This window comes from Dama dama, chromosome 11 (genome assembly GCF_033118175.1).
Source record: "Dama dama isolate Ldn47 chromosome 11, ASM3311817v1, whole genome shotgun sequence".
NCBI classification, from domain to species: Eukaryota; Metazoa; Chordata; class Mammalia; order Artiodactyla; family Cervidae; genus Dama; species Dama dama.
The window spans coordinates 100,568,612-100,587,489 of record NC_083691.1 but is presented as its reverse complement, the minus strand read 5'-3'; the positions used below and the strand labels follow the sequence as shown (position 1 = coordinate 100,587,489).

General features: G+C 44.2%; 1 protein-coding gene across 1 annotated transcript; it reads left to right on the top strand.

Moving 5' to 3' along the window:
* The first annotated feature begins 1,276 nt into the window (after positions 1–1,276).
* Positions 1,277–11,711, top strand: ZNF892 (zinc finger protein 892). The gene is made up of 5 exons (XM_061156029.1): positions 1,277–1,928; positions 2,731–2,819; positions 6,820–6,922; positions 7,702–7,788; positions 9,975–11,711. The coding sequence occupies exons 1-5, from the start codon at positions 1,910–1,912 to the stop codon at positions 11,243–11,245; spliced, it is 1,569 nt and encodes a 522-aa protein (XP_061012012.1). The 5' UTR covers positions 1,277–1,909; the 3' UTR covers positions 11,246–11,711.
* The last annotated feature ends 7,167 nt before the right edge of the window (positions 11,712–18,878 follow it).

The following is an 18,878-nucleotide window of genomic DNA, read 5'->3' as shown; positions in this document are numbered from 1 at the left end:
CAACAGTTCTGAGGAAAGGGCCATTTAACTCTTAACTGATACCTCCCAGTAGGACATGGAGTAGTGGAGGCTTTCCATTTTGAGGTTTTAGCTTCACCAGATGGCCATTAATAAGATCAAATCTTGGAATCAGAAATTGGCATTCTTAGGATATAAGGCAAAAGACTTGGTAGTGTTTGTAGGGTTTTACCCTAAGATTTTAAAAGTGGTTTTGAAGAAAGGAAATAATTTCTCTGGTGTTTAAGTAAGCCCTAAGTTTTAAGAGAGAACTGAAAACTTAACCATACAGATTACCAGAAGCACTCCAGGAATCAACGCTTCAGAGAAAAAGGATCAACTCTGAGATGAGATGAACTCTGAGATGAATTGAATATGATAGAGCAAACCTGTGCAGCAAAGCCTGGGGCAGATAAGTGGTGGGACTACTAATCCCAGAAATTTATCTGGGATGCCAGGATGGCCAGGTTGGCCAGCTTCTGAGCTCTGCAGCACTCACCCCCTCACTCATCCCCAGGCCTGTGCCACTAAGAGTACATTAACCCCCACAACTCACATGAATAACCAGAGGTGAGGAGGAGCTGGGGAGCAAGGTTACCAGGTGCCAGTCACTAGGTAACATGCTGATAAAGCCAGAATCGTGATTCCTCAAGAAGTCGAAGAGAAAAGCGGCTGTGGACGTTAAATTCCTAAGTGGTCTCTGCTACTGAGGCGGGACTTCTATGGTAAAAAAGCAGAAAGTAGGTGAAGTGGCCCATGTTGAGCTGAGGTGATCCTTTCCAGTTTTTCCCTCTTCCATGGTGATTCACTGGTTCCCTGTTTACCTCTCTTAATATCAACTTTCACGTCAAAGTTACTGGCCTTTGATGGCACTGGAGCTTCTTAAGGAAGACAGGGATGCTTTCCTGGAAGGATGTTGTGCTAAACACAAAGACAGACTAGAAGGCAACAGTGATCCTCAAATTTAAATTTAGGAAATCTAATAAATTTAGGCGAACTCAAGGTCAATCCACCCTTAAGACAATGGGGACTCACTGGGGACCAATGGGTTTTTATACCAAGGGATTTAAACTCCACTCTGCTGTTTTGTGAGACCAAGATATAATTTTTGAGATTCTACTTTTCCTTATTCCAAGGTGCTGTCTGGTTACTTAGGGTAATCTCTGTCTCCACCCCACCCCCACCCCGAGCCGCAGTGGTGTGGAGGCGCTGTAGACCGGAAGCGACGGAGCGGAGTGAACAGCCGTTGGGATGCGGACGCCTACCCTCCGGGGGAGCACAGTAGCCAGAGAGAAATCCTGGTGGGCGGGTGGCGCCGCCCTCTGCCAGTTACAGTTGCGGAGAGTGAGTGTCCCTCTCGAGGCTGGTTTTGGCTCGGCAGAGCACCTCCGGGGTCGGAGCCCAGAGTAGACACTGAGGAAGCGGCCGCACCTGTGGCGTCCAGGAAGGAGCGCGCCGAAGGACTGAGCACCTGTAGGGACCCAGCACAGCCCCCAGCGCAGAAAGTAGCCTGGCCAGCCGCCCGCGGGGTCCTCTGGGAAGCAGCATCCGGTGATGCGCGCCGCGCCCTGCGGAGGATTCTGGGAATCGTAGTTCAGCAGCGAGTCCGGGCCGGCGCGACTCAGCCCCGCAGGCTCCTAGATGCCTTTGTCGCCCGCCAAGCCTACTCAGTGGTGTTCATGAGGTCGAGCCTAGGGTCCAGGAGGATTGAGTGCGTCTTCTCTTGAGTCTGAGTGCCCCGAAGGAGGGCCGGGGAGGGCCCCCGGGTGGAGGGCGCCGAGCTGCCCAGCGAGGGTCGCGAGAGCGTTCCCGGGCCTCTAGGTGGGCCGGCGCGGTGGACCCCCGGCCCCTCGCGCGTTCGCCTCTCCCTTTTCCCGCAGTCGTCACCGGCGGTAGCGCGGAGGGAGTCAGCATGGAGCCGAAGCGCAGAGGTGAGGATTTCAGAGGGATGCCGCCTGCTGGAGAGAAAAAAGGAGAAAGGCTGCCCTCTGGCTGGGGCAGGCTCAGGAAGATACAAAAACGTCTCCTACTAGTTGATCTCACGTTGGGGTTTAAGGGGAGCCCCCGACCTGCATTGCCCTGCTGGTCTTTCGGGTGCCCTGCCGTCTTTAAGTTGATGTATGCCTTCTTTTGCCCACGAAATCGACAGATCTGAACATTTGGCTTTTTGATAATGACATGTGTTCTCACAGGAGCCCCATAAGGCTGTTGTAGAGGAAGGAGAATATCCAAATAGACCCATTTGGCAGATGGGGGAAAGTGAGGATTTGAGAAGTCACAGGATTTGTTTAGTGCCCTGGATCCCCGCGCCCCCCCCCCCCCCCCACGGCCCATTGCTTTTCTGAGAAGGCCAGTATTCAAAAAGAATTTAACTACTCTTTCATCCTGTGAACCTGGACCAGAACAGGAATGACTCATTAAGAGGCAGGGATTGACATAAGCGGGACTTCGCGTTTATTTTGACTGTCACTCAGCAGATAAGAGATATAAATAAACATGTCTTTAAGTGTCCAGGATCTTCCAGCAGTGTTCTGCTGGAATTTAAGGGCAGAGTAGCCTAGGAGATCCCTGAGGCAGCCATGGTCATGGCTGTCTTGCTTCAGAGATGTTGTGGAATTGTCCCTTGGTTCCCTGTGTTGACTCTTCCTAGGTAAGTTAGTCGTTGTGTTTGGCAGTTTCTGGGAGTTTACTGCAAACAAGAGTAGTCACCCTGGTTCCTGTATCTATTTATAGGGTCACTTTCTGAGGACTCAGACCTTCCTCAGGCTGGAAACCCCAAAGAAAATGGCCTGACCACTGTGCTGCTGACCCCTGCATCCCAGGTGGGTTTAAATTTCTTTTTTTTTTTTCTGTTCTCGGGACATGAATATGGTTTCCAGCATTGTTATGGATTTGCTCAGCCCTGATTCCTAGCCCACTGTCTTTATCCTGATAAACTGATAAACTGATAGTCATTGCTCCTGTCTTATGCAGAATTTTGCCTCCTGGCATGACTTCTCCGTCTGCTTAGTACGAGATGTGCACAAGCTCTTCTGTGCTGTAATTGGCCTGCTGGTGAGATGCAAAGGAGTAAAAGCCATTTGCCTCTGCCTCCTGAAGTTTACTGAGGAAACAAGGTATAGATAAGGAAGATCCGTGGTCAGGGATGATCCCACGTGCCTTGGGGCAACTAAGCCCTCGCACTGCAACTAATGAGCCCTCAGGCCACAACTACCGAAGCCTGCACACCCCGGAGCCCGCGCTCTGCAACAGGAGAAGTGACCACAGTGAGACGCCCTCGCGCTGCAACTAGAGAGTACCCCTCACCTAACACGATTAGGGAAAGCCTGCGTGCAGCAACAAAGACCCAGCACAACCAAAAAAAAAAAACATAATTAAACAGCAAGAAGAGATATATTTTTCTAAATGCAGAGAAATTTTAAATACTGAAATTACTAGTAGAACAAAACAGTTAAAAATAAATTCATCAATTACAAAAAAAATTCACTTCTGACCACAGACTATACAGTTACCTTGTAAGAGTGGTGACCACCAAAAGAACATTATTTCCTTTCATTAGTTGTGTATAAGGGTTTAATTCTTGACTGTAAGACAGTAAGATTTTTAATTAAAGAAACTTTTCAAAATCAAAAAAGAATAGAAAGAAATTACTAGTACCGACAAGTCATCATAGGTCTTGAAGAGCTTTTCCATCCTCTAGAGTATTTAGGGGGGGGAAGTGTTGGCATAAAAGCTGCATTTTGAAAGATTAGAGAGTACATAGATGGAAAATAGAATATAGGAATATTCCAAGAGAGAGAACAGCTTTGGAAAAAAGTCTCCAAGTGATGAGAGAGTCAGAGATTTTCAGAGGAAATGTGTGTCACTGTGGAGTGAGCTGGATGGAGTGTGGTGAGAGAAGCGTATGCCTGTTGTAGCCAGACCACAGGAAAGTCTACACAGGATCTTTTTTTAACTTTTTATTTATTTTTTGAAATTTATGCTTGGCTGTGCTGGGTCTTTGTCGCTGTGCTCGGGCCTTCTCTAGTTGCCACAGTGGAGGCCACTCTTTGCTGTGGCGCACGGGCTTCTCATTGTGGTGGCTGCTCTTGTTGCAGAGCACGGGCTCTAGGTGTGTGGGCTTCAGTAGTTATGGCTCAGGGGCTCGGTAGTGGTGGTGCACGGGCTTAGTTGCTCCTTGGTGTGTGGAATCTTCCTGAATCAGGTATCGAATCCATGTCCCCTGCATCGGCAGGCAGATTCTTAATCACTGGGAAGGGTTAACCACCCTTCGTAACCACCAGGGAAGTCCCACACAGGATCTTATTGCAAAGACAGATAAGACCCCATGAAAGTTTTTAGAGTCCCAGCAAGACAAAACGTGCCATGACTGATTAAGGAGAGGAGATGAGTCTAGGTGCCCTGAAGGATCTGGTCCAGGACCCTGGGAGAACAGCAGACCTTGTGGTAAACGCACTGGGACTGCCCGTCATCGTCAGACCTGCCTCACAGCATCCAGGTGCTGACAGTTTATCCAGAACTCTGGGAGGAAACACCAGTACTGCTTCTGACCTGAATGAGGAGGAGAAGTAGGTGACAGAGGATGAGATGGTTGGGTGGCATCACCAACTCAATGGACGTGAGTTTGAGCAAACTCCAGCAGACTGTGAAGCACAGGGAAGCCTGGTGTGCTGCAGTCCATGGGGTTGCAAAGAGTCAGACACAACTGAGAGACTGAACAACAACAGCTTTCAGAGGAAAGAGGGGCGCTCTACTGTCCACTGGACGGTGCATGATTGGTTTACTTGCCCTCCAGGCCCCGCACAGGCGCACTGAGCAGCAGCCCCCTTCCTGAATGAGTCTGATCGCTGAGGTTTTCTCAGAACTGAAGCCCGAAAGGAAGTGCTAGGTAGTCTGTCTCTGCTGCCTTGCTTGTAAAGAAAAGACACTGTACAAATTATATTGCCTGTGCTGAGCACTCCTGAGGCATATGACTTTAAGGAACCCTAACTCAAAAAGGGAAGTGATTTCATTGTTCAAGTATTAGAAAAATAGTTAACTTATTTTGAGCAGAGAATATTCAAGTAGGTAGCTCTTTTAACTTTATTTTATTATGTGAATTACTTAACCAGTTGGTTTTGGAGCATACATATGTGTGTGTGTAGTCCTAATTGGGGCTTAAAATGCTGTTTTATAAATAAATCTATATGTGTAGCAAACATCTTAATTTTTTTTAATATATACCCACTGAACAAACTTTTTAGCCAGTCCAATACATTTATATTCAAGGGGCTATGGCAAAAGTGGTGTTTCAAAGAAAGCCATAACTGGTTCATTTGCTAGCATCCCAGGGACTGGTCTGTTTCAATGTGTCTCCTTTAACTTGAAGTTGTATAGAGAAAAGTTTTAATAGAATTAGAAAAATTATGAGACTTTTGTTTTATCATTCATGAACAGATTCAGCTATAGATTCAAAGGAACATTACCCACCCTGCTCACTCTCCCTACATTTGACTAAACAATCTAAACTTTTTGCCTGTCACCTAGGTCAAGGGAAGGTAAAGTAAACACTTCTGCAGTGTTTTCAACACTTGATAAACTTCCGTTCCCCTCCCACCTCTGTCCCCATGGCACACTTTCATAGAACACCCCATTTAAACTTGTTTCTATTCATTCTTGTTCAAAGGTTCCTCCTTTGAACTCGTTACAAATATCTACAGTGTTCCTGCTCTGTGCCAGAGAGGAGGGCTGCTTCACTGAGGCAAATTAAACCTGGTCTCTGCTGCCGTGGAGATTAGTGTCTAATGGGGACAGACAGATGTTCATCACAAAGTCTTCTCACCGTGTGCATAACCCAGGAAAAGGGAAAACCCATGGTGCTACAACCTAGAGAGTCAGGGAAGGCTTCCCTGAGCTGAAAGCCAAAGTGTGAGCAGGATCAAAATCGCTGAAAGGGGGACTTCCCTGGTGATCCAGTGGTTAAGACTCCATGCTTCCAATGCAAGGGGCACTGGTTCGATCCCTGGTAGGGAAACTAAGATCCCCCATGCCACATGGCATAGCAAAAAAATTTTAAAAATAAATACAGTTTTTTTAAAAAACAGCTGAAAGGATGGGGCAAAGGGGGAACTTTCAGGAACAGGAAGCAACATGTATAAAGGGACAGAAGTAGTTGTGGCCCACATTTCAGGCAGCCACCAGCTGCCTGCAGCACAGAGAATACAGGAGGAGTAGAGTGAGATGGGATAGAGAGTAGATGATGGGGGTGGGTGGCAGAGTAGTCAGACTGATTGGGGAGAAATGGCAAAAACACTTTGGGAACTCATAATAATTGGGGCTTAAAATGCTGTTTTATAAATAAATCTATATACTGCAACATGTGTAGCAAACATCCTGATTTTTTTGTAAATATATTGGACTGATTATATTGTCAAAGGAAAACTAGAGGGAAAAGTAATTCCTATTTGTTGAATCTCTTGTATTTTTAAACCCTACCATAAACAAAGTGCTTAATTTATATTTCCTCTACTCTCCCATGTCTAAATAGTAAGGATTTCTATAGTTCTATCATTTAACTTGTTGATACATAAACTAGGAACTTGGTATCCTTGGATTTTACCCTGAAGATGTTCCTTCCCAGCTGCAGGTTATATTCAATTCTGGTGCATGACGGTCAGGAGCGAGTCTGTGGTTGTAAATACATCAGTGTTGGAATGGTAGAGGTCATTTTGCCTAACCTTCCTATTCTCCCTGTCTTCCTTCTCCTATGCCATCTTCTTGAGTCCTGCCCAGAGGCTTCTGGTAGGAGGTCCCTTGGTGAGCACTGATGTGGTTGGTTTTCAGGGATCGATGATCAGGGACATGGCCGAGGCTGTCACCCAGTGGAAACAGCTGAACCCTCCACAGGGAGGCAAGCCTGAGAAGCCTAGGAATCTGGTCTTGCTCGGTAAGCAGCACTCCCACCCCCACCCCCACCCTGCGAAATTACTCAATGTGGTACCCTGGCTTCCTCAGTTCCTAGGAGCTCTGAGGTTCTTAGATGCAATGATTCCTAATCCCGGTATAAGGCAGGTATCTTCTGCTCTTTGTTTCTAAACATAGGCTTAACACTTCTAGAATCAGAAATGAACACCTTTTAAAAACTGTATTTGCCAAGGTAGTAGCCATCCTTCTTCCCTATTTCCTGACTGAGGATGCTGAGACAAAGTTCTAGGAGAAACACCTCTTAAGAAATGGGTGTGGAGAAGAAATGACAACCCACTCCAGTATTCTTGCCTGGGAAATCCCATTGACACAGGAGCCTGGTGGGCTGCAGTCTATGGGGTCGCAAAGAGTTGGACACTTGGCAACTAAACAACAGCAAACACTGTCAAGCAGATTGTGATTTGGGAAGTATTTCTTCATGAAAATGGTACATAAAATGGAGAGTGAAGTGACCTAGAAATATGGAATGTAGAGTTTTATAAGAAATTTGTATAGAATAATAGTTGCAAATATTCAAATAATAAATCTGTGGCTAAAGGGGAAAAAAAAGGAAATGGGTGCTTATTTTTTTAATAGGGAGAGGTGAAAACAAGTGATTCACTGGTTCTGAACTCAAGTAGACCACATATCAATCTTCCTAACTTCTTCAGAGAAATCCTGTCTTATCCTGTTCTCTCTGACAAGCAAGTCACTCACACTGAACATATACACTGAGACTCCTTTTTTTTTCCCTGTAAACAGGGCTTCCAATTTCCAAGCCTGATGTAATTTCTCAGTTGGAGAGTGGGGAGACGCTGGAAAGAAAAGTCTCAAAAGCACCTAATCCAGGTGAGTGACTGTTGGAAACCATAAACAGAAAACCCAGATGGGAACAACATCTTAGAAATGCTTGATTTTGCTAGACCCAAGGAAAGGTTAAAGTGCCATTCTCCTGGGCCTCATTGTATCTCTGTGGATGATGATCTGTTGTAAAGTCATAGGTTTGTTTTTTGGAAAACAAATACTTTCCATCCTTTCAAATCAGTTCTCTTCTCCAAATAAGGTGAAGTGAAATCAACTCTTAAATATTTATTAATAGTTTGGGTGCAAGGCTCTAAACCATGCTTTTTAATATATGCTATTTTATTAATATCTCTTTAGGATAAGGTGACTTTTTGTCTCAGACCAGTGACCATAAATTGGTCTCTGAGTCTTCCCATGCCTTACTGTCTATCTAAACGGGGGCAGCATAGCATAGTGGTTAAGAGTGCAGACTTTGGAACCACTTTTCCTGGGTTCAAAGCCAATTTGAACTACTTATCAGCTCTAGTGAAGTATCGATTTGTTTGTTTAGTCAATAGGTTGTATCGAGCTCTTTTGCCACCCATGGACTATAGCCTGCCAGTCTTCTCTGTCCATGGGGGATTTCTGGACAAGAATACTGGAGTGGGTTGCCATTTCCTTCTCCAGGGGATCTTTCCAACCCAGGGAGTGAACCCATGTCTCCTGCATTGGCAGGTAGATTCTTTGCCATCTAAGCCATCTGGGAATTATCCATTCTGTGACTCAAATTTCCCAACAGTAAAATGGGGAATATGTAAAATGCAGATAACAATAGCTTTAACTCATGGGTTGGTTGTCAGGATCAAATGAAATAGTCTAAGAGAAATGCTTAGAACAGTACCTGGCTCTATGCTAAGCAAATGATAACTAAGGATTAAGTCCTGCTAACTTTTTGAAAGATTTGAGCCTATCACTTCTGTCAAACTGGATGCTGTAATAGACCACCAGCTAATTATACTTTCTTTAATTTTTAATTATATTTTCTTATCCTTGTCTACTTAGGCAGCATATTACTGCCAGATTCCCCACTGTGAGCTACTTAACTCTTCCAGTTCCGTATTCCTCTTCTGCCCTCAAGACCTTTGCTAACCTACCTGCCTAGTCATTGTACCTTCTCTCTTCAGCTTGAACCCTTAACACCAGACAGGCAAGTCTCTGACTACCCTGCACTAACCATGTGTTCTCTATGAATGTTTGGGCCTTCAGTTCTTCCACTCCCCTTAGCCAAAAGTCCGTTTGCCTTTAACCTGTTTCCACCAACTTGTCATTATAATCCCAGCACTTCCCTGATTTTATGTTATTGAGAACATTGTATTGTATTGATTCATGTCATGTAAAGTCTTGGTTGGAATGGATACTAATGACCATTTAAGCCTGGAATATTTAAACATTGCTAGTGGTGCAGCTTTCCCCATCCCCTCCCCCAAACTCTTACTAAGAAGTCTAGAATTTGAGGCCTAGTCTGGACCAAACTGAGTCTGTGAGGGGTTTGAAATTCTCCTCCCCATACATTGCTCATTTTTTGAAAAAACTTGGTTCTGGCTTACTCCTTCCAGTGTTTTCAGTGTGGAGTGATCAGAGCTGCTAAGTTGCCTTTCAGTTACTAATTTAATTTGTAGATCTGGACTACCTTGAATGCTAGCTTCGAGGATTTTGTGTCACACTCTGAGACGGTGGAACCAACAAAGGTTTTTGTGTTAAGAGGTATGGGTTTAGAAGTTCAGTCTGCTAGCAGTGATTGGGACATACTAGAATAAGAAAAGATTCGTGGTAAGGTCAGCTGACAATGGACATTCTCAGAACATGATGCTCTGATAAGGTTGTGACAGTGGGCAGTCCCTGGCAGACCGTCCCTCTCTGATCCCCCCAGTCTCCACCAGACCATGTTTGTTATCTGCTGTTCCCCCCATCACCTCTGTTTTGTCTTGTTCTATTACTCTTTCTCATTTCCTCCCATGCTAGACACGGGACTGTTGAGTACCTGCTCACCTCTCCCTTTATGCCTCTGCACCCCTTTGCCCAGTCATCTTTCTTTTCTCATGCTCACTCAAGGTTGCAAGGCTATTTGTGGGAATTTCCAAGCTCCTCTGTTCCCTGTAAGCATTTTTTGTTTCTTTCATTATTTTCCTTTCACAGCAATTATTTTTCTCCCAGTGTAAGAAATTATAACATTGTAGTTTTGTTTATTTCAGACTGGGGTACAGAACCAGAGAGCAAGGAGGTAGCCCCAGAGCAGGACATTTCTGAAGAAGAATCAACCCCTGGGGTGTTAGTAGAGAGATTTCCAAAGGAAAGTTCCAGTGAATGTGAAGATTCTTTAAAGAATCAGCAGGAAAACCATGAGAAACATTTAATACAAGAGGCTGGCCCTCAGACGAAACCTTCTGGGGAGAGAAGCTACCAGTGTGATGAATTTGGAAGAAATTTTAGTCGGAGGTCATTACTTGTCCAACAGCAAGGAGAGAGCCGACACAGCCGTGATTCATTTAAAAAGAACTTGAAGCAAAGTTCAGATCTAATGAAACATGAGAAAATCTGTGCAGGAAAGAAACCTTGGAAGTGTAATGAGTGTGAGAAGGCCTTTAGTTATTACTCAGCTTTTGTCTTGCATCAGCGAATTCACACAGGAGAAAAACCCTATGAATGTAATGAATGCGGTAAAGCCTTCAGTCAGAGCATACACCTGACTCTGCACCAGAGGATTCACACGGGAGAGAAACCTTACAGATGTCACGAATGTGGGAAAGCCTTCAGTCACCGCTCAGCCCTTATTAGGCACCATATAATTCATACTGGGGAGAAACCTTATGAATGCAATGAATGCGGGAAGGCCTTCAATCAGAGTTCATACCTCACTCAACATCAGCGAATTCATACTGGAGAGAAACCTTACGAGTGTAATGAATGTGGGAAGGCCTTCAGCCAAAGCACATTCCTTACCCAGCATCAGGTCATCCACACTGGAGAGAAACCCTATAAGTGTAATGAGTGTGGAAAAGCTTTTAGTGATCGCTCAGGCCTCATTCAGCACCAGAGAACTCATACCGGGGAGAGGCCTTATGAGTGTAACGAATGTGGGAAGGCCTTTGGCTACTGCTCAGCCCTGACTCAGCACCAGAGAACTCACACAGGGGAGAAACCCTACAAGTGCAACGACTGTGCCAAAGCCTTCAGTGACCGTTCAGCCCTTATCCGCCATCAGAGAACACACACTGGAGAGAAACCTTACAAGTGTAAGGACTGTGGAAAAGCCTTCAGCCAGAGCTCATCTCTTACAAAGCATCAGAAAACTCACACTGGAGAAAAACCCTATAAGTGTAAGGAATGTGGAAAGGCTTTCAGCCAGAGTTCATCCCTTTCTCAACATCAGAAAACTCATTCTGGAGGGAAAATCAGGGAATATGGAAAAGCCTTTAGTGAGCATTCAGCCTTCAACCAGCAAAAGAGAATTGATACTGGATAAAAGCAATGTAAATGCAATACATTCAGAACATCCTTACTGAACAATTACTATAATGCTGTGAGGGCTACAAAGGAATTAAGACTATGTTACAAAAGAAATTTAATTGAGAAGTCATTGGTGATATGGGACATAGCTTACTCAGAATGTGAGAGAAGAGTTTCGCATTTTTTAAAAATATCCTGACAGAGGACACTGTGGATCTCCCTAGGGAGAGAGGAGAGTTATTTCCAACACCCTGATGTGTATGTACGCTGCTGAATCCTTGCACAGGAAACAGGGTGTGCCATGATGGAAAGAGGACATCTTGACTGAGCTAGACGGTCTCATAATGCTAAGGGGATGACATTTTAAAGGGATAAGTGGTCCTTTTAGGCAAATTGAAGGGGTAGAAATCAGAGGTTGGCAATTTGCATTGTCTGTCCAGAGTTGAGAGTGGTGGTGGAAGAGACATTGTCCTTGGTCTTAAATAAAAGAATTTAAGTTGTAAATTAAATTTACTAAGTTGCTAAGTCGTGTCTAACTTTTTGCAACCCTGTGGACGGTAGCCCGCCAGGCTCCTCTGCCCATGGGATTTCCCAGGCAAGAATGCTGGAGTGGGTTGCCATTTCCTTCTCTGGGGGATCTCCCCGCCCAGGGATCAAACCTGCGTCTCCTGCATTGGGAGGCAGATTCTTTTACCGCTGAGCCACCTGGGAAGCCCTATCTAATATATAGTCAGTTTTATTTCATCCACAGTTATCCCAAAATGTCATTTATAGCTCCACCATCCGTTTTCAATCAATGATAACACATTGCATTTTCTTTGCCCTACCTCTGTAGGCTGCTTCAGTCTAGAATGATCTTTCAACCTCTTTTTGTCTTTCATGACATTAACATTTTGAGGAGTCCAGGACAGTCATTTTGTGGAATGTCCCACAATCTGTATTTTCTGATTATTTTCTCATGATTAGAACCAGATTAAGCATTTTTAGCAAGAAATCTACCTGACTGTTGTGTAATCCTCAAATCATATCAAGAAACTCAAAATGCCAGTTTGTCCTGTTGTTCCTAATGCTAAGTTTGATTACTTTCTTCCAATGTTTGTCCAGATTCCCTTATTATAATTAATCATCTCTCCTTTTTGACTTAATAAGTCATCTGAATGTATTGCTTCCCAACAAAAGTTCACCTAGTGTTTTTGGACTCCATTGAAGATCCTTGCCTGAATCAGTTATTACATTGTGCATTCATGCCAAGTCCCTTCAGTCATGTCAGACTCTTAGTGACCCCATGGACTGTAGCCCACCAGGCTACTCTGGCCATGGGATTCTCCAGGCAAGGATACTGGAGTGGATTGCCGTGCCCTCTTCCAGGGGATCTTCCCAACCCAGGGATCAAACCTGCATCTCTTATGTCTCCTGCATTGGTAGGGAGGTTCTTCACCACTAGTGCCACCTGGGAAGCCCAACTATCTTGTATGCATCAGTAATTTGTTCTTTTCCACTGACGATATAGTATTCCATTGTATGACTATACTACAATCCATTCTACTGTTGATGGATATTCGAGTTGTTTCTAGTTTGGGGCTATTATAAATATAACTGCTATGAACATTCCTGTTAGGCCTATGCTTTTCTCTTGAGCATATACCTGGGAGGAAAATTCCTGAGTCACGGAGCAGACGTATATTTAGCTTTAGAAGATAATGTCAAATGGTTTCCAGACAACTTTTACCAATTTAAAACACCTCTGTCATTAAAGCATGAGCATTCCAGTTTGTCTACACTCTAATTTTAGCCTTTAAATTTTTTAACAATCTGGTTGATGTGCAGTGGTCTTTTGTGGTGGTTTTAATTTTCATTTTTCTGATAACTAATGATACTGATCACTTTTTCAAATGCTAGTTGAACATTTGGATATCTTTTTTTTTAAGTGACTATCTTACTAAGTCCAAGCTACTATGGCTTGCCAAAATGACAGGCAAATAAATCGAGAGACGAGTTGTTGGGACAAGGAGTAATGACTTGTTGAGAAAGCCAGCAGACCAAGAATATGGTAGACTAATGTCCCAAAGAACCATCTTCCCTGAGTTAGAATTCAGGCTTCTTTTATACTAATAGGTGAGGAGGTAAAGTCCTGATTCTGGCCAGACTCCAGTGCAGATTGTTAATTTCTTCCTGCCTGCAGCCATTCACAGGTGGGTATGGTCAGGATGATTACTGTGAGCTAAACAAAGGTATTTTCACTGAAAACTCATTACCGGGGAGGCAGGGTTCTCAGAGATTGTTGTTGTTTAGTCACTAAGTCGAGTCCAACTCATTTTTGACCCCACGGACTGTAGCCCTGCCAGGCTTCTCTGTCCATGGGATTTCCCAGGCAAGAATACTGGAGTAGGTTGCCATATCGTTCTCCAAGGGGTCTCCCCGACCCAGGGATTGAACCTGTATCTCCTGCATTGGCATGTGGATTCTTTTTTTTTTTTTTTTTTTTTTCAGTGGGTTTTGTCATACATTGATATGAATCAGCCATAGATTTACACGTATTCCCCATCCCGATCCCCCCTCCCACCTCCCTCTCCACCCGATTCCTCTGGGTCTTCCCAGTGCACCAGGCCCGAGCACTTGTCTCATGCATCCCACCTGGGCTGGTGATCTGTTTCACCATAGATAATATACACGCTGTTCTTTCGAAACATCCCACCCTCACCTTCTCCCACAGAGTTCAAAAGTCTGTTCTGTACTTCTGTGTCTCTTTTTCTGTTTTGCATATAGGGTTATCGTTACCATCTTTCTAAATTCCATATATATGTGTTAGTATGCTGTAATGTTCTTTATCTTTCTGGCTTACTTCACTCTGTATAATGGGCTCCAGTTTCATCCATCTCATTAGAACTGATTCAAATGAATTCTTTTTAATGGCTGAGTAATATTCCATGGTGTATATGTACCACAGCTTCCTTATCCATTCGTCTGCTGTTGGGCATCTAGGTTGCTTCCATGTCCTGGCTATTATAAACCGTGCTGCGATGAACATTGGGGTGCACGTGTCTCTTTCAGATCTGGTTTCCTCAGTGTGTATGCCTAGAAGTGGGATTGCTGGGTCATATGGCAGTTCTATTTCCAGTTTTTTAAGAAATCTCCACACTGTTTTCCATAGTGGCTGTACTAGTTTGCATTCCCACCAACAGTGTAAGAGGGTTCCCTTTTCTCCACACCCTCTCCAGCATTTATTGCTTGTAGACTTTTGGATAGCAGCCATCCTGACTGGCGTGTAATGGTACCTCATTGTGGTTTTGATTTGCATTTCTCTGATAATGAGTGATGTTGAGCATCTTTTCATGTGTTTGTTAGCCATCTGTATGTCTTCTTTGGAGAAATGTCTGTTTAGTTCTTTAGCCCATTTTTTGATTGGGTCATTTATTTTTCTGGAATTGAGCTTCAGGAGTTGCTTGTATATTTTTGAGATTAATCCTTTGTCTGTTGCTTCATTTGCTATTATTTTCTCCCAATCTGAGGGCTGTCTTTTCACCTTACTTATAGTTTCCTTTGTAGTGCAAAAGCTTTTAAGTTTCATTAGGTCCCATTTGTTTATTTTTGCTTTTATTTCCAATATTCTGGGAGGTGGGTCATAGAGGATCCTGCTGTGATTCATGTCGGAGAGTGTTTTGCCTATGTTCTCCTCTAGGAGTTTTATAGTTTCTGGTCTTACATTTAGATCTTTAATCCATTTTGAGTTTATTTTTGTGTATGGTGTTAGAAAGTGTTCTAGTTTCATTCTTTTACAAGTGGTTGACCAGTTTTCCCAGCACCACTTGTTAAAGAGGTTGTCTTTTTTCCATTGTATATTCTTGCCTCCTTTGTCGAAGATAAGGTGTCCATAGGTTCATGGATTTATCTCTGGGCTTTCTATTCTGTTCCACTGATCTATATTTCTGTCTTTGTGCCAGTACCGTACTGTCTTGATGACTGTGGCTTTGTAGTAGAGTCTGAAGTCAGGCAGGTTGATTCCTCCAGTTCCATTCTTCTTTCTCAAGATTACTTTGGCTATTCGAGGTTTTTTGTATTTCCATACAAATTGTGAAATTATTTGTTCTAGTTCTGTGAAAAATACCATTGGTAGCTTGATAGGGATTGCATTGAATCTATAGATCACTTTGGGTAGAATAGCCATTTTGACAATATTGATTCTTCCAATCCATGAACACGGTATGTTTCTCCATCTGCTTGTGTTGGCATGTGGATTCTTTACAACCAAACCACCTGGGAAGCCCCTCTCAGAGATGGACCAGTATATATAATTTAATTTACAGGCAATATCCCTTTAGTGATTGACTTAATAACAGAACACAAAGTTTGCTCCCTATTACAACAATTCAAGTCATTTGTTCATTAAAAAAGATTCTGATTCATTTGTGGAAGTTCTTTATATGTATTCTTGATAGAAGTTCTTTGTTAGTTATCTGTATTAGGAATATTATCTTCCATCATTTTGTTATAATAAAAAGTGGAAAGTGAGAACCCTTCTTGCTGGCCACTCCGTCCTTAGTCTGACATGGAAGGGGTTCCAGGCTTACTTTTTTTTCTTTCCTTGTACCAAATCAGAAACTAGCCTTTCCCCAAAGATCCTTGGTTTCTTTTAGTAAGAAGTCCTTCTTCTTCTTTTGGTTTTGCTGTCTGAAGGTAGCGCTTACATTTTTATAAGCAGACCTATGATGTTTTAATCCAGCATTTCCATTTGTGTAGGGATTTTATTTTTAAAATATTTACATCTTTTTTGGCTGTTTTGGGTCTTAGTTGTGGCACAAGGGATCTTTCTTGTGAAGTGAAGGCTTCTCTCCAGTTGTGGCCTGTGGGCTCTGTAGTTCCCGCATGCAGGCTTATTTGCCCCATGGCATGTGGGATCTTAGTTTCCTGGCCAGGAATTGAACCCATGTCCCCTGCATTGGAAGGCAGATCCTTAACCACTGGACCACCAGGAAAGTCTCTGTGCAGGGAGTTTTAGAAAGAACAGCTTTCTCATCAAATCCTGACGTCATAGTTTACATGAATGCTCATTCTCCTTGTTTTGCTGCTCACGTAGAACTGCACTTCTCCAAACTTTAGAAATAAAAGGAGACTCATATACTGTTTGGAGAAGGCAATGGCAACCCACTCCAGTACTCTTGCTTGGAAAATCCCATGGACAGAGGGGCCTGGTAGGCTGCAGTCCATGAGGTCGCTAAGAGTCGGACACGACTGAGCTACTTCACTTTCACTTTCCACTTTCATGCATTGGAGGAGGAAATGGCAACCCACTCCAGTGTTCTTGCCTGGAGAATCCCAGGAACAGGGGAGCCTGGTGGGCTGCCGTCTATGGGGTCACACAGAGTCGGACATGACTGAAGAGACTTAGCAGCAGCAGCATATACTGTTGATGGGAAGGTGAAAATGCTACCACCACTTTGGAAAAATGGTTTAGCAAATTCTTAGAAAGTTAAACATGTATCTACCCATTGACCCGGAAATCTGACTCCTGAATATTTACCCAAGAGAAATGAAAACACGTGTTCACAAAAACACTTACACAAGATTGTTCCTAGTAGTGCTATTTTTAGTAGTCAAAACTGGGAACAGACCAAATGTCACCATCAGTACAATACAAAACTAAATTAAGGCTTATTCACACAATGAACTACTGTTCAACCATAAAAAGAATGAGCTACAGACAAAGGGGGCTTCCTAGGTGGCTCAGTGGTAAAGAATCCACCTGTAATTCAGGAGACCAACTGCAGTGAGGAGACCCAGTTCAGTCCCTGGGTCAAGAAGATCCCCCAGAGGAGGAAATGGAAACCCACTCCAGTATTCTTGCCTGGAAAATCCCATAGACAGAGGAACCTGGTGGGCTGCAGTCCATGGGGTAGCAAACCAGTCAGACAGCGCTCAGCGACTAAACTTCAACCACGGTCCTTTTAAGAATTTCCCTGTAGTTCCTCTGTCCTCACCGGGGGGCAGTGTTGCACCAACCAGGCTGGAGCTGGGACAGGTCAGCGCGCTGGAGACACCTGTGGTCTCCGGAGCCCCTAGGGAGAACAGGTTTTGTTATCATCATCGTCCACTTTGGGGCAGATGATATTACTCATCCCGATTACCTATTTAACTTACCAGCCTCAGCGGAAAATGCCTTTCATCTTTTTCCAGCCTGCGGAGGAGTCTGGAAAACGATTTACCTTCACAGAGCCATGCCCCCGAGATTGTCAATTTATTAATGAGCCCTAGACTCATTATACTGGTAATTACCAACCTTTGTTGAGCGTTTGCCACGCGTCAGGGACTGTGGAAGTGCTGAATGTACATGAAATCATTTCTGCTTTCAGAGGGAGGGACTAGTCATAGACCAAACTTTCGGGTTACAGAGCAGATGAGAAGGCGTCCTTGTGATGTCCAATGTTGGGAAGAGGGGAGCTGGGCGTGGCCCTAGCAGCTGGGATCCAAGCGCATGGTCAAGGCCTGGGCCTCTCCAAAGCAACAAGAGAAAGGTTTTAGTTGGCGTTCCTATGATGGGACTTGGCTTCTCATCCCTTCCAAACGCTGGGGTGGCCTCACCACTTCAATGCTTGTCAAGCTTAGTGCTTCCTGTGGGCTTGCCAACAGGATTTTCAGTCTGTCTGCTTCAAAGAGGAATAAAGTGGTGTGTCTCTTTAGAAGCCTTGTCTATGGAGAAACAGCAACGAGAAAATTGATTCTCTCTTGTCATCACCGAGCACACCTCTGTGCCCTGAATCCCTTCCCTCCATGCCCTGTATCTTCAGGGAACAGAGTTGCAGAAATATTCCTCCACATACCCATGCTTCCAGCTCTCAGTGTGTGTGGTAGATACACAATGGGTACCCAGCGAAGGCTGGTGGACCGAAAGGCCTTTTGAATTCTTGGCAAAACACACCTGAAATTATTTTTAGCTCTCTAATTCTAGCTTGCCTCATTATGTGGGATGTCCTGTTCTCTGTTGGACTAACTGGGTTTGAAAGATGCACTTTTCTCTGGGGACGACTTCAAGTCACATTCGGGACTTATGGTTTTAGATTTTAGAAGCACAGCTTTGTCCAGGGTTTCTGTTAAGGACTCTAAATTCTCGGTCTTTGTTTTACCTTTTCACACACACACACACACACACACACACACCCCAGAGGTATTAATGGCCCTTTTCCCATTGAAAACACACACACACACACACACCCCCCTGAGAGAGGGTTTCTGTTAAGGACTCTAAATTCTCGGTCTTTGTTTTACCTTTTCACACACACACACACACACACACACACACACACCCCAGAGGTATTAATGGCCCTTTTCCCATTGAAAACACACACACACACACTAACACACACACACACACACACACCCCCGAGAGGGTTTAATGGCCCTTTTCCCGTTGAATACACACACACACACCCCTCCCCCAGAGGATTTAATGGCCCTTTTCCCGTTGAACACACACACACACGCGCCCCCCAGAGGATTTAATGGCCCTTTTCCCATTGAACACACACACACACACACACACACACACACACACACCCCAGAGGGTTTAATGGCCTTTCTCCTGTTGAACACACACACACACACCCTAGAGGTTTAATGGCCCTTCTCCCATTGAACACACACACACACCCGCCCCC